Source organism: Zosterops lateralis (genome assembly GCF_965231275.1).
Source record: "Zosterops lateralis genome assembly, chromosome: 26".
Classification (NCBI taxonomy): domain Eukaryota; kingdom Metazoa; phylum Chordata; class Aves; order Passeriformes; family Zosteropidae; genus Zosterops; species Zosterops lateralis.
The window spans coordinates 6,393,211-6,416,519 of NC_139786.1; the positions used below are offsets into that span (position 1 = coordinate 6,393,211).

At 54.3% G+C, this 23,309-nt stretch overlaps 1 protein-coding gene across 3 annotated transcripts; it reads left to right on the forward strand.

Moving 5' to 3' along the window:
• Positions 1-412: 412 nt before the first annotated feature.
• Positions 413-20,873, forward strand: BLACAT1 (BLACAT1 overlapping LEMD1 locus). 3 transcript variants are annotated; one of them, XM_083878668.1, is made up of 3 exons: positions 413-584; positions 19,257-19,433; positions 20,193-20,873. In XM_083878668.1, the coding sequence occupies exon 2, from the start codon at positions 19,297-19,299 to the stop codon at positions 19,396-19,398; it is 102 nt and encodes a 33-aa protein (XP_083734794.1). In that variant the 5' UTR covers positions 413-584; positions 19,257-19,296; the 3' UTR covers positions 19,399-19,433; positions 20,193-20,873. The 3 variants fall into 3 exon arrangements, with proteins under 3 accessions (XP_083734794.1, XP_083734792.1, XP_083734793.1); XM_083878666.1 differs by lacking the exon at positions 413-584 and adding an exon at positions 1,277-1,727; XM_083878667.1 differs by lacking the exon at positions 413-584 and adding an exon at positions 9,190-9,408.
• The last annotated feature ends 2,436 nt before the right edge of the window (positions 20,874-23,309 follow it).

Consider the following 23,309-nt stretch of genomic DNA (forward strand, 5'->3'; position numbering starts at 1 on the left):
TTTCTTTCCTTTTTTTTTTTTTTTTTCTCCCCTGGAAAAAGGGATTTCTCCTCCTCCCAGGTCAGAGGCTCTTTTGTGTCTGCTCGGCTACGAGACGGGGCCGGAGACAAAGCAGGAAGGGGGAAAGCGGGAGAGAAGCGAGCCGGGAGAGCCGGGAAAAACCGGGAAGAGCCGCGGAAAGGCGGCATCAGTGCCCGGGGCGAGGGGCCGTGCCCTGGGTACCGCATCCGCCGTGCGGGGAATGGAAACGCGCCGGGGATCCGCGGCTCGGGAGGCGAGAGATGCAGAGCCGGGAGATAATTTATGCACCAGCTCGGCTCGGGGCTGCCGGGTGGGAGGGAGGGGAGGCCTCTCCCCATCGCCCCTTCACCCGCCCCCTCCCGCCCCGCAGCCACACACAGCCTCGCAATCCCCTCCACAATTAGGAAGGCACCTATTCAGCACCGCTCTAGCTTTTGTTCCTTCTCTGCTCCGCCGGCCGAGCCCTCCCCGGTGCCTCCGCTCGGCCCCGAAGTTGCTCCGCAGGATCCCCACCCCCCCGGAGGAGAAGAAGAGGAAGAAGAAGAATCGCTGGAGTCCCGCGGGTGAGGAGGAGGCTGCTGGTGAGGAGCGGGGAAAGGAAAGCAAAACAAAAACAGAAACAAAAACAAAAACAAAAAAAAAAGGGAGGAGGAAGAAAAAAAAAAAAAAAAGTAAGACGGCCCAATTTTTTTTTTTTTTTTCCTCCTCTGCCTTTCTTTGTCTGGAGCGTTGCCGGCAGGAGCTGCGTGCAGGGGGCACCGGGGGATCGCCCGCGGTGCGATCGGAGCTGGGAGAACCCGCAGGTACCTGCAGCCCCTCGCTGCCGGCGGCCTCACCTGGGCCCCAGCCCCGAGGATGCCAACTCCGAGCATCCCAAGCTGAAAGTGTGCGGATGTACATTGATTTAATTCTCTCGGCGGTGTTGTGGCTGTGGCTTTGCTGCGGTTCTGTTCTGGCGGAGGCAGCCGGTGAGCTCGGGGAGAAGAAAAAAATAATTAAATTGGCTTTGTTTTGGGTGAAAATAACCCCGAACTAGCCGAAAATCATCTCCGTGCGGATATTTGTGGGTATATTCGTGTTCTATCGCCATTATTTATGTTGACGGAGAATTACATGCAACACATGCTTAACGTAGTTATCAGTTAATTACCCGCGAGCTCGTTAACTCTTGGGTTCCAGGCTGGGAATGGAGGTTCCTGCGTGCGGATTGAAGTTTTTTTTTGTCTCCCCCAGACGAGGCGAGGGGGTGGCAGGACCGGCCTCTCTGTGTGTGCAAACACTTTGGCATTGTTTGTGAGAATAAACCTGTGTGCCCTGGTGCAGGGGATGCGTTTTGGTTTCCGGAGGGCACGGAGCAGACCTGGAGCTGTTTATTCCCGGCTGGATCCCTCTGGATCCCGGAGGGATGCGGGAGGAAGCGGCGGCGGGGCTGGGCGAGCTGCGGGAGCCGCATCCCGACCTTTCCCTCCTCCGGCTGCAAAACTTGCGGCTCTGAGCCGGGAGAAGGAGAGAGGGATGGAGGAAAAGGGGAGAGGGAGGCTCTCTGTGTCCTCTCCGATGAGGTAATCCCAAAGAAAAGATATGGGAAGCGGCGCGTGTATCAACCTGAGCGGTGATGTCAGCCAGGGGAAAAGCAGATTCAGGACTCGCAGAGAGGAATTGCCGCGGCTCTTTTTGGCCTCGCCCGACGCCGGCTGTTCCTTCAGGTGTGTTGTGGTACCGAATCGAGGGTGCTGAGGGGGATCTGGGCGGCCCGCGTGGGTCCCGGTGGCTCTGCAGGGGTTTGGGCGCTGCTATGGGGGCTCTGTGTGTGCTGTGGGGTTTCCTCGCCTGTCTGAACTGTGAGACCCGCTCGGGAAAATGAGGATTTTTCCCTGCCAGAAGCTTCAGTGGCACTGAGGGCAGGGGAGGGCAAGCCCAGTCCTGGGCCCCTCTGCCATGAACAGGCTGGGAGTGCCCAGAGGGGCTCCAAAATATTGTCTCCTCCTGGTTTTTGTGTGTCCCCAGGCAGAGGTGGCAGAACCTGCAGCAAGGCTGGTATGGCTCCAGGCAGGGAGAGCGGGTTTGGGACAGGTTTGGGACACCCTGACAGTGCACCCTGGGGTCTCCCCGCGGGGCTGACAGCCCTGAGGGTGTGGCTGTCCCTTGGGAGGGGACACCGGGCCCTCAGTGCCCTGCCCAGGGCAGGGAGCAGCTCCAGGGTTGCAAAGGAACGCTGGCTCCAGGTGAATTCCTGCTCCTGCTGAGAGGGGCCACGGTGTGCCAGGAGCCAGAGGAATGGGGGGAATTGATGGGGACAGGGAGTAACAGGGAACAGCAGGGAATAAGAGGGGATAACAGGGAATGAAAGGGAATAACAGAAAATAGTGGGGAATAATATAGAATGACAGGGAGTAACAGGGAATAACAGGTAATAAAGAATAAGAGGGAATAATGGGGAATAACAGGGAACAACAGGGAATAACAGGGAATGACGAGGAGTAATGTGGAATAACTGGGAATAGCAGAGAATAACAGGGAATGACAGGCAATAACAGGGAAAAACAGGGAACATCAAGGAATGATGGGAAAACAGGGAATTACAGGGAACAACAGGGCTGGCAGCAGCCAGAGCACAAATATTCCACATCTGCCTGGCTCTGAGGATGCCTCAGCTCTCCAAGGGGTTCTGGGATGGCCCTGCTCCCTCTCCGGGGATAATCCATGTCCAGGAGCTGGGCTCAGCCCGAGTGTGGCTGATCCTTCCCTGAGCTCAGCAGGACCCTGAAACCCCAAACCCAGAGCAAACTCAGCCCCTCAGTGCCCAGACAGGGATTCCCAAACCTTGGGAGAGCAGGAGAAGCTGTGTGAGGGTTAAGCCCCCTCTGCCCCTCCAGCTGTCCAGGAAATGTTCTGGAGGCTCCTTTTTCCATGGGAGATGTTCCTATAAAGGAAAAAAAGTCCAAGAATCATGACTTGGAGAAGGAGGTAAAGGCTGGGGAATTACATTATTGGAATAACAAATATTCTCTAAATCCCCAATAACTGCGCCCCCTCCCCCCCTCCCCCCCCATGCCTGTGCTGGAGGACTCAGCCCTGAGGGGTGATGAGGGAAAAGGGCTGATCCCATTTCTTCACCTTCTGCCCAGGGTGATGTCCGGGGAGTTCCTGTTCCTCACCTGAGATGGGTCTGAGCCCAGGGAAGGCTCTTCCCAGGGGAGCTGAAGTGGCCCCTGTGGAGGTGATGGTCACTTTTTACGCCTGGAAAAAGCCCTGTAGCCCTGGGGGGCTCTTTCCTCACCTTCCCCACCCAATTCCTCCTTTGTTCCCCCTGCTCAGGTCACTCCTGGACTGGCCCCTTCAGCCCACCTCCTGTAGTCGCAAGGCAGAGCTCCTGGAGTTCCCAGGGGAGCAGGGATCTCCTCACCAGTGTCCAGCTCCTGCACTGCCCAGGGTGGCTCAGCCAGGGCCTGACCCCTGATCCTTCATCCCTGATGGAGCCAGACCACTGATCCCTGATGGAGCCAGACCATTGATCCCCCCATCCCTGCTTGATCCAGACCATTGAGCCTGACCCAGGTCCAGACCATCAATCCTCCATTCCTGAGTGATCCAGACTCTCCATCCCCCATCCCTTCCTGGTCCAGACCATCAGTCCCCCATCCCTGCCTGATCCACACTATTGACCCCTGATCCCTGATGGAGCCAGACCATCAGTACCCCATCCCTCCCTGATCCAGACCATTGAGCCTGATCCAGATCCAAATCCAGACCATCAATCCCCCCTCCCTTCCTGATCCAGACCATTGACCCCCCTCCCTGCCTGACCCAAGCCATCCCTCACCAGCCCTGCAGCAGCTCCAGCAAATAGAGACAAATTCCCCCCTGGATCCTGCAGCATCTCCTGCCTTGCAGGCCAGCCTTAATTACAGCTGGGGCTGAAATATCTATGACCAGGAATGTGCTAAAAGGCCCGGGAGGATCTTGTTAGTGAGGGCCTTACCTGGATTCCTGAGCTGCTGCTGCCCTCTCCTAATGGGCTCCATGGAAAAAATGGATGGTGAGAGAGCAGCAACAGACCTGGGTCATTATTTTGTCCTTTCCCTCTCTGTCTCTCCCATCCTTCCACCTGGAAATAAATCCTGAGGAACTGGCAAAGGGCAGCGAGGCTGAGCAGAGGGATTTGGAGTTTGGGCTGTGACCTGGGATGCACAAGCCATAATTCTGGGATCCTGGGGCCTCTCCAAGGGTCACTTCCCTGCTCAGGATGTATTTGTTGGTTTGTAGAGCACCGAGGGGTCAAACAGAAATGAATTTATCCTGAATTCTTCCCAGCAAGCTGAGAAACTGAATCATTTAGGGCTGGAGGGTGTTTTTTTCTCGGTACAAAGACAAACCTTTTCACCTAAAAGGAGAGATGTGGGGAAGAGGGAAGGAGAGCTGGAAGTGCTGCTCCAGATGGGAAAAGTGGGAAGGAGAAGGTTGCAGCTTCTCCGGGCTGGTTTTGTGCCTGGAGCTGAGTGGGACAAAAGTGCAAAATATCCCTTCTGGCTCAAACTTGTCCTGGGGGACCATTTCTGCAACCTCAGGCACTGGTGGAAAAGCCACTCCTGTGGGACTGCCCTGTGTGGGGACAGCACTGTCCCCCTCAGCACCTCACCAGCCTCACTTTTCATACAAAAATTCCCGATGTAGAAATACCCTGGAATTCTCTTTGGGAAAGGAAAACATCTCCTGGGCTGCCAGGGAGCAACAACGTCTGGAGAGGGGTGGGCAGGAACATCCCAAGGGGAATGAAGTGCAAAAAGTAGCCAGGAATGAAAGATTTCTTTTTCCTTCCTCCAAACAAACCAGAGCAGTTCCAGGCTGTATCCTGTGCTCTGGAAGGAGCTTTTTCCAGGCTGTGTGTGCACCTGGAAAATCAGGAGAGGTCTGGCCCTTCCCAATGTGGATTTTCCATGGGCTCCGCCTGTGATGCTGCCCCAGCTGAAAACAGGGATTTATGGAGCACATTTCCCTGGGATGTCCCCACAAAGGTGTTGGAGATGCTGTGGGCTCACCCTCGGCTCTGTAGGGAAGCAGTTGGGGATTTGCTCTGAGCTTTGCAGGATCTGGAGGATTCCTCCTTTTTATCAGCTTCCCCCTTTTTATTTATCAGGGAGATTTATCAGGAATTCTGCAAAGATCTGGGCTCTGTTCAAGCAGCTCTTGGTAGAAAATCAGGTGGTGATGAGAAAGCTGATTAAAATCCAAAAATAACCCCAGAATCACCCTGTCCACAGGGTGTAAAAGTGACAGACAACCAGTGCACCTTCAGCTGCACCACAGACATTCCAGAGCCTCCTTTTCTTTCCATGGGAGATATTGCCACAAACTCAAAAAGTCCCGGAATAGTGACTTGGAGGATGAAGGGAAGGCTGGGAAATGACATTGTTACAATGACAAATATTCTCTAAATCCTCAATTCCTGATCCCGGGTGCCTGGGAAATATGATTAGGAGATCTAATCTGGCTGGGCAGGAGCCACTTGTCAAGACAAGCTTGAAAATGGATCGTTGCCCAAACTCTGGCTGGAGCTGCTCCCCAAAATCTGAGGGTTCGAGTTTAAAAATCTGCCAGGAATTGGGGCTTGATGGGGCACGAGCCAGGCTGGGGCTGGGGAGGGGGAGCTGCAGCTGATCCCCCCCAAAACATTCCACCTCCTTGGGGTGCAACTGGTGTGGAAAACGAGGTGTTCCAGGCTCTGCTCTGGAACGTCCGTCCATATGTCTGTCCATCTGTCCATGCATCCTGTCCAGCCCAGTCCTCGGGGGGTGTTTATTGTTGTCCATCTCTCATCAGGGACAATCCCAGACAGTCTCTGCATGTGTCCTGGGCTGTCCCCACACCTGGGACATGCTCAGGGAGCTGGGAAATGTGGGAATGAGCCTCAGAAACAATACTGGGAGCCCTTGGCTCTGTGGAGGATCCTCCTGAGCTCTAATTTGGGTGTCCATCCTAGGCCTCAGGGGGTGTTTATTGGTGTCCATCTCTTATTGGGGACAGCCCCAGACAGGCTCTGTACATGTCCTGGGCTGTCCCCACACCTGGGACATGGGCAGGGAGCTGGGAATAGCAGGAATGAACCTTTGGAGTGGCTCTGGGAGCCCTTGGCTCTGTGGAGGATCCTCCTGAGCTCTGATTTTGGGTGTCCATCCCACTCCTTGGGGGGGTTTAATGATGTCCATCTCTCATTAGGATCAGCCCCAGACAGTCTCCACATGTCCTGGGCTCTGCCCACACCTGGGAAAGGTCAGGGAGCTGGGAAAAGTGGGAATGAGGCTCAGGAATGGCTCTGGGAGACTTTGGCTCAGTGGAGGATCCTCCTGAGCTCTGATTTTGGGTGTCCATCCCATTCCTCAAGGGGTTTTAATGATGTCCATCTCTCATTAGGATCAGCCCCAGACAGGCTCTGCACGTGTCCTGGGCTCTGCCCACACCTGGGACATGGGCAGGGAGCTGGGAAAAGCTGTAATAAGCCTCGGGAATGGCTCTGGGAGCCTTTGGCTCAGTGGAGGATCCTCCTAAGCTCTAATTTTGGGTGTCCATCCCACTCCTCAGTGGGGTTTATTGATATCCATCTCATTAGGGACAGTCTCTGCACGTGTCCTGGGCTGTCCCCACACCTGGGACATGCTCAGGGAGCTGGGAAATGCTGGAATGAGCCTCAAGAACAGCACTGGGAGCCCTTGGCTCTGTGGAGGATCCCCTTGAGCTCTAATTTTGGGTGTCCTCCTTTTAGGGTGCACGCCAGGGGCCTCCCTGCTCCAGAGGAATTCCCACTCGAGCCTCTCTGTGTGCTGCAGAAGCACCCAGGGATTTGTGCAAATGAAGCAGAAAAGCAGCAGGGAGTGAGATTTCCAAAGGCACTCCGGGGCTTCTGGGGAAACTGGAACTGTCAGAACATCCCAAATATCCCCTGGGACTGGCAAAACCAGGATAAGCCCCCAGCGCCCCCGGATCCCCGGGGAGCGAGGCAGGGACCTGCTGAAGGCAGCAAAGAGCTTTTTAAAGCATCGATCCGAGCGCTGAGAGTCTCCGAGGTGCGTCTGGTGCCTCTTCTCGGGATTTCCAGGCGCGTCCCGCCAGGGTTTGTCCCGTTCGAGCCTTGTATTTTTGGGGCAGCCTGGCTGGATTGTGTGAGGCTTTGTGGGGGGTTTTGTGAGAGTCCCCGAGCTCCCCCTGCACCGTCCCCACCTCCCGACCTGCCCAAACCTCCCCCAAAGCCGCGCCTGGGACGAGGAGCACGGGGGAGGCTTTGGGCGCTGTATCCAAGAGACGGCGGATTTGGGCACCCTGTCAAATGTTCTCATTGTCTGACCCTTGTCCAGACGCCAGTAAAACCCTTTGGGAAATTCCCCCTCCGCCCGGCGCACCGGCTTTAATTACAGGAGAGGAATGCGAGGCGCAGAGCGCGGCTCCTCCCGCCCCCTGCGCTCGGCTCAGCACCGCGAGGGTCCCGCCGAAAAAAGTTTGGGAGCCGCGAGGACCTTTGGAGGGTTTGGGGATGCGGGGGAAGGGCAGGGGTGGGTGCTGGGACATTCCGCGGGGTATTTTTTGGGGACTCGCTGGCAGCGGTGACCGAGCAGCGGCAGGACATGAGTAATCTCCATCCCACCGGGGGAGGCGGATCAAAGGCACCGGAGGAGATACAAGGGGGTTTCTGCTTCACAGACCAGAGCGGCTGCACTTCAATAGCGCCTTTGTTACCGGGCCCTGCCGAGCCAGGGATGGAGAAATACCTGACCCCGCTCCCCCCCTCCCCTCCCTCCTCTCCCAGCCCCTCGCAGCACAACCAGCGCTCCCAGCTCGGCCGTGGCAGCACCAGAAAGGTTTAGAGGGGTCCAAAAAAAGCGTAATGACCCCCCCTCCTTGAGCAGCGCTGGGCACCCCCTGTCCCGGGGCTCGGGGAGGAGCGATGTCGCCTCGGTGCTGCCGTGTCCCTGTCCCCGCTGGCACCGCGCCCTTCCCGCCGGGACCGAGCGGCGCTGCCAAAGGTGAGCTCAGCTCCGGGCGCTCCTGGGGTCCCCCGCGGCGAGGACAGGGCACGGTGGCACCGGGATGGACACCTGTCCTCGTGCCGCCCTGCTGGGGACGTGATGGGGACACCCCGCCAGGTGCCACCTCTGTGGGGAGGCCGTGGGTGCCACAGGGACACGTCCCTGAGAGCCACGGGGGGGAACTGGGAGGTTTGTCCCTCTCCGCGATGGGACTGGGGCAGATCCGATGGGATTTGGGCAGATCCGATGGGACTGGGGCAGATCCGATGGGATTGGGGCAGATCTGATGGGATTTGGGCAGATCCATAGGATTTGGGGCAGCTCTGATGGGATTGGAGCAGATCTGTAGGGCTTGGGGCAGATGCATAGGGAATCTGGGGCTGATCCATAGGGATTGGGGCAGATCTGTGGGGACTGGGGCAGATCCAGTGGAATTTGAGCTGATCTGTAGGGCAGATCCATAGGATTTGGGGAGATCTGTAGGGATTTGGGCTGATCTGTAGGGATTTTGGGGCTGATCCATAGGATTTGGGGCTGATCCGTATGGATTAGGGGAGGGTGGGTGCTGGACACACAGGGCAGGGACCCCTGTGGGGGTCCTGGTTTGCCCCCCACACCTGAAGGGTTTCCTCAAAAGATCTTCCCAGTGCAGCACCTGGAATTTTGGGATGAAGGGATGCTCCAGAACAGCCCCGTGGTTTGGGACATCAGGAGGGGACGGTGGCCGTGTCACAGGTGGGGACACAGTGGTCCTTTCCCCTCCCCACTCAGGGGAGATAAAAGAGGGGAAAAAGCCTTGGGAAGGCGCCAGCCCGGAGCTGTTGGCGCTCCAGGAGTTCCCTTTGTAGGTCAAAGTCGTGTTCTCGCTACTGCAAAGCACAGCAAAATCCTCCCTGCCCTCCCTACTCCTGGCGGGCTCTGAGGAACCTGGATTTCCCAAGGATTCCGGCCAGGAAAGAGAGTCTCCCCCCCTGACCTCATCAGCTCCCGGCAATTAACAGGCGCTGTTAATGAACCAGCGGTGGCCTGGCAGGAGGAGGGAGCAGAGGCAGAGGCCGGAGCTTTCCCAGGGACATCCCGGGCACCTCTGGTGCCACCCAAGGAGCTTCCCCAGGTGCAGAGAGGATTTTCCTAAAGGATCGGGGCCGTGTCCAGCTCTCCACCACCCCGAAACGCGTCACCTTGTCCCCAGCGCCTCTTTTTGGTGGATCCAGAGACGGAAACTCCCCCGAAAAGGCCCCGGGGGGAGGAAGGGAAGAGAGAGGGAAGAGGTTTGGCAACCAGACCTTTCTTTGGGCCTTTGTCTGAGCCCACAAAGGCGGCTCTGTTGGATGAACCTGGCCGAGCATCCGCCGCCCCTGCAGCCCAGGTGAGCTCCGGGGACAGCGGCCCCTTCAGCTCCTGCCCAGCCTCCCCGGCGGCCCTAAAAAATCAGATTTTTTTCAAAGCAGCTGCGGGGGGCAGCGCCCCGAGGTGAGTGTTTCTCCCAAAAAAATTGGGATTTTATCCCGCGGGCTCCAGCAGTTCCTGCTCGGAGAGGGAGGCGAGATGTGCAGGTGGGAATTTGTGCTGCCCCGAGGTGAGGGTTTCTCCCTAAAAATGGGATTTTATCCCGCGGACTCCAGCAGCTCCTGCTCGGATGTGGTGAGATGTGCAGGTGGGAATTTGTGCTGCTCCATTCGCGGCCGGAGAGCGGTTATAACTCCAGTTTTGTGGGTTTTTGGGATTCTGGAAAGCGGCACGGAGGAAAGGCTGCCAGGTGCTGACAGGGATGAAGTGGGGCCGCGGCCAGGACACCGGGAGAGGGGAAATCAACCGTTCCCTGGCCGCTCCCCGGGCTCGCTGTAATTAATTCCGGCCGTGGTGTTTTAAGCTGTCCCTGCAATCGCAGCTCCTGACGGCAGCCAGGGCACAGGGTCAGCGCCCTGCCGAGAGACGGGAACATTCCGGGCGGGGATCGCTCCTCCCGACCAGGGGATAACCCAGGAGAAGCCACCCCGGGGTGCTGAGGGGGGTTTGGGGTGGGAACTCACCCTGGGTTTTGTGTGGGAACCCACCTTGATTTTGGCATGGGAACCCACCCTGGTCTGGGGGTAGGAACCCACCTCGGTTTTGGGGTAAGAACCCACCTCGGTTTTGGGCTGGGAACCCACCTCGATTGTGGGCTGGGAAACCACCCTAGTTTTGGTGTGGAAACCCACCCTGGTTGGGGGTAGGAACCCACTCTGCTTTTGGGGTGAGAACACACCCTGGGGTTTGTGTGGGAACCCACCTTAGGTTTGAGGTGAGAACCAACCTTGATTTTGGGATGGGAACTCAGCCTGGTCGGCGGCAGGAGCTCATCCGGGATTTGGGGTGGGAACCCACCCTTGTTGGGGGTAGAAACTCACCCCTGTTTTGGGGTAAGGACCTACCTTGAGTTTGGGATGAGGATCCACCCCGGTTTTGGGCTGGAAACCCACTTTGATTTTGGGCTGGGAAACCACTCTGGTTTTGGGGTGGGAACCCATTCTGGTTTTGAGGTAGGAACTCACCTTGGTTTTGGAGTGAGAACCAATCCTGGATTTGGAGTGGGAACCCACCCTGATTTTGGGGTAAGAACCCACCTTGATTTTGGGGCTGTGCTGGTCACAGGGAGGGGAGGACAACTTACCCCAAAGAATCATATTTTTCTCCCCCATACCCTTTCCCCTCCCCTTTCCCGGTGACCGCTGCCTTACCCTGGCTAAGCCCTCTGCTGTGGTCTATGGCTTTTTATTCCTATGTGATTGCTTTCCCGAATTCATGTAGGGCGAAAAGCCATGGGCTACACAGGGGAGGGGCTGCACCTTCCAGGCACCTCCTCGCCGACTCCCCGAGCGGAGCCGCCCGTTTTTATTTGGGGTCAAACAACCGCTGAAAGGGGCCATTGAAGCCTTGCGGGGCCTTCCCGGAGGGGTGGGGACACAAAAGGCGCCCCGGGGGTGGCGGGGCCGTCCCCATTCAGCACCAGCCGAGGCTTTTCTTTGGGTTTTTTGGAACTTTTTTTGGAGCTTTTCCCACACGGTTCAAAGCGTCCCCCACCTGCATCCCCCCGGAACAAAAGGCTCAGGAAGAGGCCAAGGGCATTTCCAAGGGTATTTCCAGGGGGTGCAGCGGCCCTAAGCAGGGGGAGAAGGGGGTTCAGAGGAGGTTTTTTTGGCTCTTCCAGCTCTGTTTCCCAGCACAGAGAGCTGGGGCCACCCGGTTTGTGCCAGGCTGGGGCTGTCCCCGCGGTGGTGGCCTCACGGGGATGGGGAGGGGAGGTCGGGCCGAGGGAGGGAGGGGAGGACGCATTTAACTGCAGGGCAGGGCTTGGCAAATCAGGGCTTTCTAAATGTGCAAAGGCAAAGTCTGCCGGGCCCATGGGGTGGGAGAGGAGGGAGTGCTGCAGATGCCATCCCACAGACCCCATTCCTCCAAACCCCACAGCCATAGACTCCATTCCCACAGATCCCACTGCCACAGACCTCATTCCTGCAGATCCCACTGCCATGGACCCCATTCCTGCAGATCCTATCCCATAGACCCCATTCTTGCAGATCCCACCTCCAGGGACTCCATTCCTCCAAACCCCAAAGACATGGACCCCATTCCTGCAGATCCTATGTCACAAACCCCATTTACACAGATCCCATCCCACAGACCCCATTCCTGCAGATTTCACCCCACTGACCCCATTCATCCAGATCTCACCCCACAAACCCCATCCCACAGACCCCATTTACACAGATCCTATCCTACAGATCCCAACCTACAGACCCCATTGCCAGAGACCCCATTTATACAAACCCATCTCACAGATCCTATTCCTGCAGATTCCATCCCACAGATCCCATTCCTGTAGATCTCATCCCACTGACCTCATTCCTGCAGATCCCACCCCAAAAACCCTATCCCACAATTCATGCAGATCCCACCCCACAGACCCCATTTAGACAACCCCTCCCCACAAACCCTATCCCACAGATCTCATTTACACAAACCCCACAGACCCCACAGATCCCATTCCTGCAGATCCCACTGCCATGGACCCCATTTACACCAACCCCATTCCCGCAGATCCTGTTTCCACAGATCCCACCCCACAGACTCATTCCTGCAGTTCCTATCCCACAGACCCCATTTAGACCAACCCCCCCCCCCCCCCCCTAGGCCCCATTTACACAAACCCCACCCCACAGACCCCATTTACACAGACCCCACATACCCCACCCCACTCCCGCAGCCTCCACCACCTCCAGGACCACCCCAACAACCTCCTGGGGTTCCACCCCCCTCCCCTCGCCAAGCAGGAAACGAGCAATTTCTCTCCCCTTTAGTTTTCCTTTTCTCACTTCCTGAGCTTTGACTCATTTGGGTGTCAGGCTTTCAAGTTTATTTCACCAGCCTGGAATGCATCTTTAAAAATAATAGTCCTTGGAGGGGGAAAAAAAAAGGGAAAAAAGCTGAGGTTCTGCTGTAATCCCATGACTCAAGGAGGTGTGGAAGGAAGAAAATCTCGAAATCCCATGAGCTCCAACAATGAAAGCAGAGAGAGCTGGCACATAAATCATCAAAACCAAACACCATCCGTCAAAATGAAAGGAATTAAAGCCAATCTCGCCCGGGCTGTTTTAATTATTTTTTAATGAGGATTTGCTCATTCAGAAAATTCACCCGTGGCAATGACAATGACAATGCCGGCCCCGGGCCATTGGCGCCGGGCGAGGGGGACACGCTCGGCTTGGCCCCTCCGCCCCCGCCCCGGGGCTGCTCCAAACCGGGAACGGGAGCCGGGAATGAGGGTGCTGAGCAGGGGAGAACGGGGCCAAGGAGCCAAAACCCACAGGTTCCTGCAGATTCCTGAGACAAAATTTGTGCTAAAACCAGGTTTGGCTGTTCTGCTTTGATTCAACCCAAAGTGTTGTGGTGGGGAAGGAAAATAAGATTTTCCTTCCTCTCTGGATGGTTCCTGGTGTCACCACGAGGATTCCTGGAATGATTTGGTGGGATGGGACCTTAAAGCTCAACCAGACCCTGTCCCAGATTGCTCCAAGCCCCATCCAGCCCTGCCTTCGACACTTCCAGGGATGGGGCAGCCCCAAACAGTGGCCCCTGGTGGTATTTTGGTGTCTGTGATGAGCAAAGCAGCTCCAGGGAAAGCGGAGCCAAGGAACCAAAACCACACCTGGGTTTGGCTATTTTGTTTTGTTTCAACCCAAAGCATTGTGGTAGGGAAGGAAAATCCTCTCTGGATTTTATGTCACCATGAGGATTCCTGGAATGATTTGGTGGGAAAGGACTTTAAAGCTCCTTAAAGCTCATCCAGTCCCTTCCCCTGTTCCAGACTGCTGCAAACCCCGGAGCCCCACAGCAGCCCCTGGGCATCCCCACGGGCAACAGCTCCCAAATTTTGGCTCAGGAATGTGCAGGCACAAGGACAGCAGCTCCCAAATTTAACCTAAATTTTGGAATGTGCAGGCACAGAGCACCAGCTCCCAAATTCCACCCAGGATTGGGATGGGGAGTGCAGGGAAGCAGCAGCACTTTCCTGCTGGGTCACCCAGCCTGGCTGCTTCCAGTGCCGGGGGATAATTTGAGAGAAAAGTGCCAATTATGAATATTATAATTACAGCCGGATGATAATGAACAGAAAAGCCGAGTTTTCAAATCAAAGCTGTGGCCCCGTGGGACACCAGGACCCCTCTGGGAGGGTTGGTGCTCACATGGGATCTTCTGGGGGGGACAAAATGATGCTCAGCAGGAGCCTTGGGAGGTTTGGAGCTCAACCCGGGCTCAGGATGCTCAGAGAAGAAGCAGGAAATTAAAATCCACATTAAATCCCAAATCCTCCACCCGAGCCATGCCTGGGTTTGATCCATGCCTGGGTGTGAGGTGTTATTGTTGGATATTTTTGCCTCAGAGGGTTCAGTTCCTCGAGTGCTGATCCCACCCCAAAATCCGGGGTTTTGGGAACAGCTGGGGGAAGGTTTGCACTGACAATTCACCGGTGGGATGAAAAAATAAGAGACAAAAAAAGACAGAAATCCGGGAATTATTTATCCAGCTCTGCCCTGGGTGGGGAAATTATGGCTGCACCAGTTGTGCCACTGAGCACCTTCCTCCTCCTCCTCCTCCTGGCTGCCTGGGAATGGATTATTTAGGAACTGGTGAGGCCACCGATGCTGAGTCAGCCCCGAGCTAATGAACACCCCGGCTGCCCATTTGAAAATTTATTGCACCTATTAATTACAACCATTAGCTGCAGCCAGTGAAATTTTTATAATGAGGACCCTGGCGACTTTCGCCTTCCCTGGCAGCAAATTAACTGTGTGTGTGTGTGGGGGGGAAAGAATCAATGGGATCAGCAGACTTTACAGAAAGCGATGTTTTAATTAGCGATTCTCTCTGCAAACATGCCAGGCAACATCTTTTCCCTTCATTATCTCCCCTTAAAGGGATGGTGCTGCTTTTCAGGTCGGTTTTATTCCCCCTCCTCCCCGTCCTCTGTCTCCTCTGTTGTTGGGTTTTTAATGCTCGGCTGCTCATTAGAGGAGCAGCTTTGAAGTGAGGTTTGGCTCGGGAGTGGCTGTAAGCAGAGAAATGTCCGAGGTTTCTTTTTTTTTTTTTTTTTTTTTTTTTTTTTTTTTTTTTTTTTTTTTTTTTTTTTTTTTGGGGGGGGGGGGGAGAAAATAAAATAAAAGGGCAGGCTAGGAAATAATGGGTTTGAAAACTTGGCTGGAAAAAATGCTAAACTGGATGATTTTTTGGGGGCTGGGAGGATGAGGATGAGGAGGATGAGAAGTGTGAGAAGGGAAAGGGGTTGTGTCCACACAGGGAGAGGATGTCCCAACAGAGAGTTCTGGGATGCAGGAGCTGAACTTTGGAACAAAGGAACAAAAAATCCCAGGCAAAGGTTTGTGCATGGAGCATCCCCATTACCCAAAACTCCGGGATTCAGGAGGAAATCCCTGCAAGGCCCAGCTGTGACCCTTCCACGGGCGGTTTTGCTCAGTGGATTTTAAAATCCAGGCTGATGATACTGAGATCACCAATCTCTCCTAAAACTCCTGGCTTGGATCTGGGTATGGATGGAGCAGTTATCATGAAAGGCAAATTAAATGGATTTTTTTCCCCTCCGTTTTGTCACAAACAATTTAATTCCGTTTGGCTCCCTGAAAAAAAAAAAAAAAAAAAAATTCCATTGCAAATGATCTCCTTTCCCAAGGAATAAAAAATCATCAGGCTGGCTGCAAAAAGCTCTGAAATCCGAGGGATCAAATGCAAAATGCAAAACTCGTTGGGGTATTTTTCCCTGACCAATTTGCTGAAAAGTTAATTCGAGGGCGTTTCCCAGAAATAGAAAAGCTGAGAGAGAGAGGGAGAAAAATCAGCTGGAATTAAAGATCTTTTGGGGAGCTGAGCATCCCAAACCTGGGGATGGCGCTGCTGGTGTCACCTGGGGCTGTCACTTGGGGGTGTCACTTGGGGGTGTCACCGGGGAGTGTCACCTGGGGAGTGTCACGGGGGGTGTCACCTGGGAGTGTCACCAGCCCTGCTGCCCTTCCTTCCTGGTGCCAGGAGCTTCCCAGATATCCAGCAAATCCCAGGAAAAATCGCTGTGTGAAGGACCAGACTCGGTCCAGCTGCTTCAAAAAGACATTTTCTATTTTATTTTATTTTATTTTTTGTTCCCGGGCTGAGGGAAAAGCGCCGTTATTAAAGCGAGCGCCCTGACTGCAGCCAGCTCCCGATTCATCACCGTGACAGTGACAAACACGGCCCGGGGTTATGCAGTTGACTAAAGAGACTTCTCCAGCTTTACATTTTTAATGCTCCCCGCTCGTTTTCTCGGCTCCAGCGAGAGTTTTATCCCCAGGATCTTCTCCCTTGAATGGAAAAAAAAGGGCAGTGCAGGGAGACTCTGCCCAACCCTTTCCCTCTGTCAGTTAATTTAATTTTATTTTTTTTTAATTATTCCTTGCTCCTCCAGGATCCCCCCCTTTTTTTTCCCTTTCTTTCCTTTTTTTTCCTCTTTTTTCTTTTTTTTTCCTTTTTTTTCTTTTTACTTTTTTTTCTTTTTCTCTTTTTTCCCTTTTTTTTTCTTTTTTCTTTTTCTTTTTTTTTTTTTCTTTTTCTTTTTTTTTTTTTTATTTTTTTTTGGGGGGGGTTCTGTTTGGGGTTTTTTGTTGTTATTTTGGGGCGGGGTTTGAGTGGGGTTTTTTTTCAGGTTTGGGGTGGTTTTTTTGGTTTTTTTTTGGGGGGGGGTTGTTTTTAGTTTTTTTTTTTGGGGGGGGGGGGGGGATTTGGGTGGTTTTTTTTTTGTCTATCCACCTTTTCAAGGAGGGAAACAGGAGCGTCAGCCTCAGCTGGGGCTGCCTCCATTCTCCGGGCCTCATTCATCATTGTCCCCCGCCTGAATGGGAAGGCAGAGGGTCAGCCTGAAAAGCCCCGAGCCCTACAAGCCCCTCTCTAAATATCTCAATAGGTCCCTAATAGGGCCCCAGCCAGACCCCCCAGGCTCTGGGGGTGGTTTTGTGTCTGCAAAAAAAATTAAAAAAAGGAGGAGGAGGGGGAGAACGGGGATGTGGGGTGGCACAGGGCACCCCTGGGTGGTCTGAAGGGATTTTTTTTTTTCTGGGTATTCTGTTTAATTCGATTATTAAACACCCCCGGGGCGAGGAAAGGATGGGCCCAAGACAGGTTTGGGCAGGGCTGGAGCTGCCCCCGGGTTTCTCCCCGTGCCCACCTCCCCTTCCTGTCGCTAGAGGACACAAAAGGAGCAACGCTCACGGCAGGCAGGTCGTCAGGGCAAAAATAGAGGCGTTTATTTATCAATTTATATAGATTTTGGACAATGACCACGGATTGGAGGATGAGGTTGACGCTTCTCCAACCACCCTAGTCAAACTAAAAATCCATCAATTGTCCCTCCCTCATAGAGGAACATGAACATCACTTCGTTCACCTGAAACTCCTCTACAAAAAATGCAAAAAAGGCTGAAAAGGATCAGATTTATTTTTTTTTTTTCAGAAATCTGAAAAAAAAAAATAAAATAAAAAAAAATCAAAACAACGTTTTCCCTTCCCTGCTCCAGCTGAAGCCGTGCATTCCCAGGAGGCTGCAGGGATGGGAGGTGTGGGTCCCCCCTCTGTCCCCTCCTGTCCCCCTCCTGTCCCCCTCTGTCCCCTCCTGTCCCCCTCCTGTCCCCCCCCCCCGTCCCCTCCTGTCCCCTGCACCCCCCGAGGGCCCCCCGGCCCCAGCCGCCCCCTCCCCATTCCCATGGAGGGGTTGGGGGAACACAAAAAGCGGCTGCACAAAGAGGAGCGGCCCATTCAGAGCCTCATTAAAACGCCTCGGCCGGCGCTGCCCCGGTAATTTGTGAGCTCCAGAGGTGGCCCCGATTGAATCGGGGAGCCCCCAGACAGGTACCCAGATGGCCGAGGAAAGGCGGGAGGAGAATTCCAGGCGATTTTTGGAGGGCTTTTTGTGCTGCAGGCCCCTCGGAGAGCGGGGAAAGGAGAAGGGCGGGGATGTGGCATCGCTGTCACCGATGTCACCGCTGTCACCGCTGCGGCTCCACCTGCTCCGGCTGCTTTGGTTTCCTCCCCAGCTGGGAATTAGGGATGCTCCAAACTCCTCCAGGAGGTGCCAGAGGATGAATTTGTTCCCACCAGGAATTATCCTTCCTGGATCCCTCCCCGATATTCCTGGATCTCTCCCAGATGTTCCTGGATCCCTCCCCGATATTCCTGGATCTCTCCCAGATGTTCCTGGATCCCTCCCTGGTGCTCCTGGATCCCTCCCTGGTGCTCCTGGATCTTTCCTGGATCCCCTCTGCTATTCCGGGATCCTTCCCTGCTATTCCTGGATCCATCACGCCAAGGATCGAGCTTCCCTCCAGGGCTGCCCTGGTCACATTCCCATCTGGAATTTTGGGTGTCCTGCATTCTGGGTGACAGCCGAGAGGAAAAAAAAACCCACCCCAAAAAATCCCCACTATAATATTTCCCCCCCACCCCCCCACCCCCCCCCACCCCGCGTGCATGAGGAGGGGACAGTGCCCCGAACCCTGCGGGGTCCCCGTGCCCAGATCTGATCTGAGTCCAGACTCTCCCCTGAGGGCACAATCATCTACAAAGTGCACAGAGCGTTATCCAGGGAATCTTCCAGCCCTGGAAGTGCCCAAGGCCAGGCTGGACGAGGCTTGGGGATGGTGGGACATGTCCCTGCCTGTGGCTGGGGTGACACTGTGATGTCCCTTCCAACCCAAACCAGTCTGGGATTCCAGGATTTGATGAAAAGCTCAAAACTCAAGCAGGGAGTGAGTGAAACTTCCCCTTCAGACAGCATTTCTGCGAGGATTTGTTATTTATTTAAACCGCCCCCCCGCAAGCCTGGCATTTGCATAATTACATTTTGCAGCTGTTGGGCCGTGGCGTGGGCTGGGCTTTGGGGCCTTATTTTATCTGCAAAAAGAAAAAACACCAAAAAACGGATACAAAGAGAGGGAATTGGGCTCCAGCTGAGCCTCTTTGTGCCGGAACCGCCGGTGCTGCCCCCGGGGCACTCCCGGGGCTGCTCAGCTTCGCCGGCACCGGGAGCTGCAATTCCCGCGGCTCCCGGAGTGACACAGACGGGCTGGGGGAGAGCTGGGACGGCGGGAGGGGTGCGGGATTCGGAAGGGAAAAGAGAAAAAAGAAAAGGGAAAAGAAAGAAGGGGAAAGAAGGAAAAGGAAGAAGGGAAGGGAAAGGAAGGAAAAAGGAGCGGGGGGGAGAAAGGAAGGAAGGAAGGAAGGAAGGAAGGAAGGAAGGAAGGAAGGAAGGAAGGAAGGAAGGAAGGAAGGAAGGAAGGAAGGAAGGAAGGAAGGAAGGAAGGAAGGAAGGAAGGAAGGAAGGAAGGAAGGAAGGAAGGAAGGAAGGGAGGGAGGGAGGGAGGGAGGGAGGAAGGAAGGAAGGAAGGAAGGAAGGAAGGAAGGAAGGAAGGAAGGAAGGAAGGAAGGAAGGAAGGAAGGAAGGAAGGAAGGAAGGAAGGAAGGAAGGAAGGAAGGAAGGAAGGAAGGAAGGAAGGAAGGAAGGAAGGAAGGAAGGAAGGAAGGAAGGGAGGGAGTCCTGGCCCAGGGTGATGTCCCAGTTGGGGATTTTGGGGCTCAGCTCCCCACCCTCCCCGAGCAGCCCCAGCTGCTGCCCTGACTCCTCTCCCTGTCCCCCTTCAGGTCTCCTGGAGTCTCTCCTGATCCTCTCGTGCTCCGGGTGATGCCCCAGTTCACCTTCGCCTGTTTCTGTGGCCTGCACGGCTTCTGCAAGATGAAGAGGAAGAAGGAGGAGGCCGGCGGGGGGCAGGAGACGGCCGTGTGAGGGACAGCCCCGCCCGGGACCCCTCCTGTCCCTCGGTATGCCGGGACTGCCAGGGGGATTTCGGGTGTCTCCTCTCCTCACCTCTCCCAGGAGCAGCTCCCCGGCGGTGTCAGCCCTGCCTGGGGGTGTCCCGAGAGGTTTTGGGGGGCTCAGGGGCTGGTCCAAAGTGTCCAGGGTGGTGCCCGGCAGGGGAAGGGGAGCTGAGTGATCATGGGCTGGGGGAGCACAGGGGGAGCTGCTTCATCTGCTCAGTTATCCTGGAGGGTCTCTGTTTATCCCACACATTCTCCATTTATGCCACACATTCACCCTTTATCCCACACATTCTCTCACCTACCCCACATACTCTTTCATCCCACAGATTCTCACTTTAGTCCCACAGATTCTCTCATCCCACAGATTCCCCATTTATCCCACAGAATCTAAATTCATCCCACAGATTCTCCATTTTTATCTACAGAATCTCCATTTATCCCACAGATTCTCCATTTATCCCAAAGATTCTTTCATCCCATAGATTCTCCCTTTATCCCACAGATTCTTGCCCTTGTCCCACAGAATCTCCATTTATCCCACAGATTCTCCCATTTATCCCATAAATTCTCCATTTATCCTACAGAATCTCCATTTCCCCTGCAGATTCTCCATTCATCCCAAAGATTCTTTCATCCCACAGATTCTCCCTTTATCCCACAGATTCCCTCATTTTCCCCACACATTCTCCATTTATCCCACACATTCTCCATTTCCCCTGCAGATTCTCTCATTATTTCCTCTCCCCTCCCTCTCCCCAGGCAGGCCGGGGGAAGAGCTGAGGCCCGGCGATGACTTTGCCCAGGATGTCCCCCAGGATGTCCCCAGGATGTCACCCAGGATGTCCCCAGGATGTCGCCCAGGATGTCACCCAGGATGTCCCCAGGATGTCACCCAGGGTGTCACCAGGAGCCGCAGTGACTCTGCCGGGACACCTCTCCCCTCCTGCCTCCCGCCGGGACCGACAATTCCCTCCCGATCCCGCCGAGCCGCCCCTGCTCCAGCAATTCCCAGCACACAGATCCGGAAAAGTCTCAAAAACCAGGGCCAGACCTTGTCCTTGCCAGATCCTCGAGCCGGACAGTCCCTCCTGCTCTGTCCCTGTCCCTGGGACAATCCCTGGTGTTTCTGTAAACTCGGGATTTGCCCGTGGCTCAGGAATTCCTGCTGCCCTCCCACCTCTGGACTTCCCACTCCGGAACCAGCCGGACCCGAGCGATGCTGGAGCAGATAAACCCCGCTGATGTCAGGGGTGACGAGCTGTTTATCCAAGTGCTTTTCCAAGGATTTTTCCCTCCTCTGGAGAGGCAGACGAGCAGCGAACCCGAAGCTGAGCTGGTCCCGGCTCTTTTGTTGGGATGCAGGAATGTGGGAGCTGCAGCACCTCGCCCTCCCCATCAGGGATCCGGCTGGAATTCCCGCAAATCCGGCTGGAATTCCCGCAAATCCGGCTGGAATTCCCGCAAATCCCCCGTGCCACGGATTCCCAGGGGTCACGGGAAGACCCTCCAGCTCCTCGGGCAAGCAGAGCCGCGGTGCCCGAAGATGAATTTGTTCCCACCAGCAATAATTCTCCTTTAACCCCATCACGCCAAGGAAAGGATCCAGTTTCCCTCAGGGGTTGTCCTGGTCGCATTCACACTGGGAATTTTGGGTGTCCTCCAGGCAGGGCAATTCCTGCATCCTGGGTGGCAGCCAAGAGAAAAAAAAAAAAAAAAAAAAAAACAAAACCCACCAAACCCAAACCCCTACTTTTTAAATATTTTCCACCCCAGAAACCACTGGGTTAAAGCTGTCCCTTCTCCCTCCCACGGGGAGGATTTTCTTCCAGTCTTCCTTCAGGCCCAAATAATTTGTGGCTGCCCCAAAATTTGGCGTTTTCCCAAATGTTATCCCAAGGACAAAGCTCCAGGTGAACCCAGGGAAGCTCCTTTAGCTTTGGGAAAACGCTGACTTTGTCCTGAATCCTATTTTTGCACATCAGCAGAGCTTCCCTAATTCTACTTTTGTATCCTTGCCCTTGGTGAGGACCAAAAAAAATCCCACAAACCCCAAAGAAGTTGGAATTTCCAAGGGCATTTCCTGAATGTAACTTTATTTTTGCACATGGATTTGTGGTGGCCACAGCAGGGATGGGCTTAAGGATCTGAACGATTTGGGATTAATCCCAAATTAAAGTTAAGGGTGGAATTCCAGCCTTGTTTTTATTCCAGGGGAAATCCAGAGGGACAGACTGACACTGAGATATGCAGGAAAATATTAATTATAGAGAAAGGAGCTTGGGCTGACTCCCACCCCTCGGATTTCTCCAGGTTTCTCCTATGCAAAAACACACAAAAAAAACCAGCAAAAAACAAAGCCAGGCTCAGCAGCAGGTCCTGACTCAACAAAGCCCCGCTCAAACCCAAGGCTTTGCTTGGGGATTTTGCTCCACCCCATCAATTTCCCTGATTCCAGCCTGGATCGATCCCTGGCAAAGAGGGAAAGGCACTGAACCCTCCCTGCAGCCTCTCCTGACACGGATCAAAGCATTAAATCTCCTTTTTTTTTTTTTTTTTTTTTTTTTTTTTTTTTTTTTTTTTTTTTTTTTTTTTTCTGTTCTTATCCCTGCTGCCCGGGTTTCTTGAGGAAATGACTCCCAAGATGATGCTCAGGAGTCTCCCGGCCCCAGGAGCCAGAGGAATCTGCACTGTACATTTATTTTTTGGTGTTTTTTTTTCGTGGAGGGGGGAAAATAAATTTGTAAATTTGTAAATAATGCACAGGCGTCTTCCACGCACAGAGCAGAGCGTTTCCTCTAGGAATTCCTGTGCCAGAGTTAATAAATTAGTTAATAAAGCTGTTAATAAATATATTAATAAATAGAGTAATGAACCGTCGAACAAACAAATAAATAAATTAAATATTTATGATAATTTTTGGAGTGTGGGTTTGGAGCTGAGGGGTTTTGCTCCCTCTTTCTCTCTGGCTGGTTCTTCAAAATGCCCCAAAAGGCACCATCCAAAATGCAAATTTTTGGGAATGGGATGGGTTCAAGGAAGGGCACAGGGGTTGTTAAAGTATAAACTAACCCCACAGCAATTCCTGGGGTGCCAGGAAAACTCCCAGCCAGAGGCTTTGGAAGCCAGATGGGAAAAAAAACCCCACCCCAACACATTATTTGATTAATTATTGGGCTCCATCACAACGAACATCACTGGCTGGGATTTATCGTTTTCCTGGAGGATTTTCTTCCGAGATCCATCATCCCCTGGGGTGATCCCCCTTCCCAGAAGGGTCTGGGGAATCTCCCAGCTCTCCCTGCCCTCCTCGGGGAGGGACCCAGGAGAATCAGGGAGGATCCACGAACATTGTGGGGGATCCAGGAATAGCAGGGAGGGATCCAGGACAGATCTAGGAGCCCCAGGGAGGGATCCAGGAATAGCAGAGGGGATCCAGGAGTATCAGGGAGATTAGGGAGGGATCCAGGAACATTAGGGAAGGATCCAGGAATAGCAGGGAGGGATCCAAGCAGGATCCAGGAGCACCAGGGAGGGATCCAGGAGCACCAGGGAGGGATCCAGGAGAAGCAGGGATCCAGGGAAGGATCCAGCAGTATCAGGGGGATCCAGGAACATTGGGGGATCCTGGAATATCAGGGAAGGATCCAGGAATAGCAAGGAGGGATCCAGGAAGGATCCAGGAGCACCAGGGAAGGATCCAGGAGAATCAGGGAGGGATCCAGGAGAATCAGGGAGGGATCCAGGAACACAAGGGAGGGATCCAGAAACATGAGTGAGGGATCCAGGAATAGCAGGGAGGGATCCAGGAGAATCAAGGACGGACCCAGGAGCACCCCTGGAGTGCCATGGGGAGCGGTCAGGAAATCTCAGCTGTTG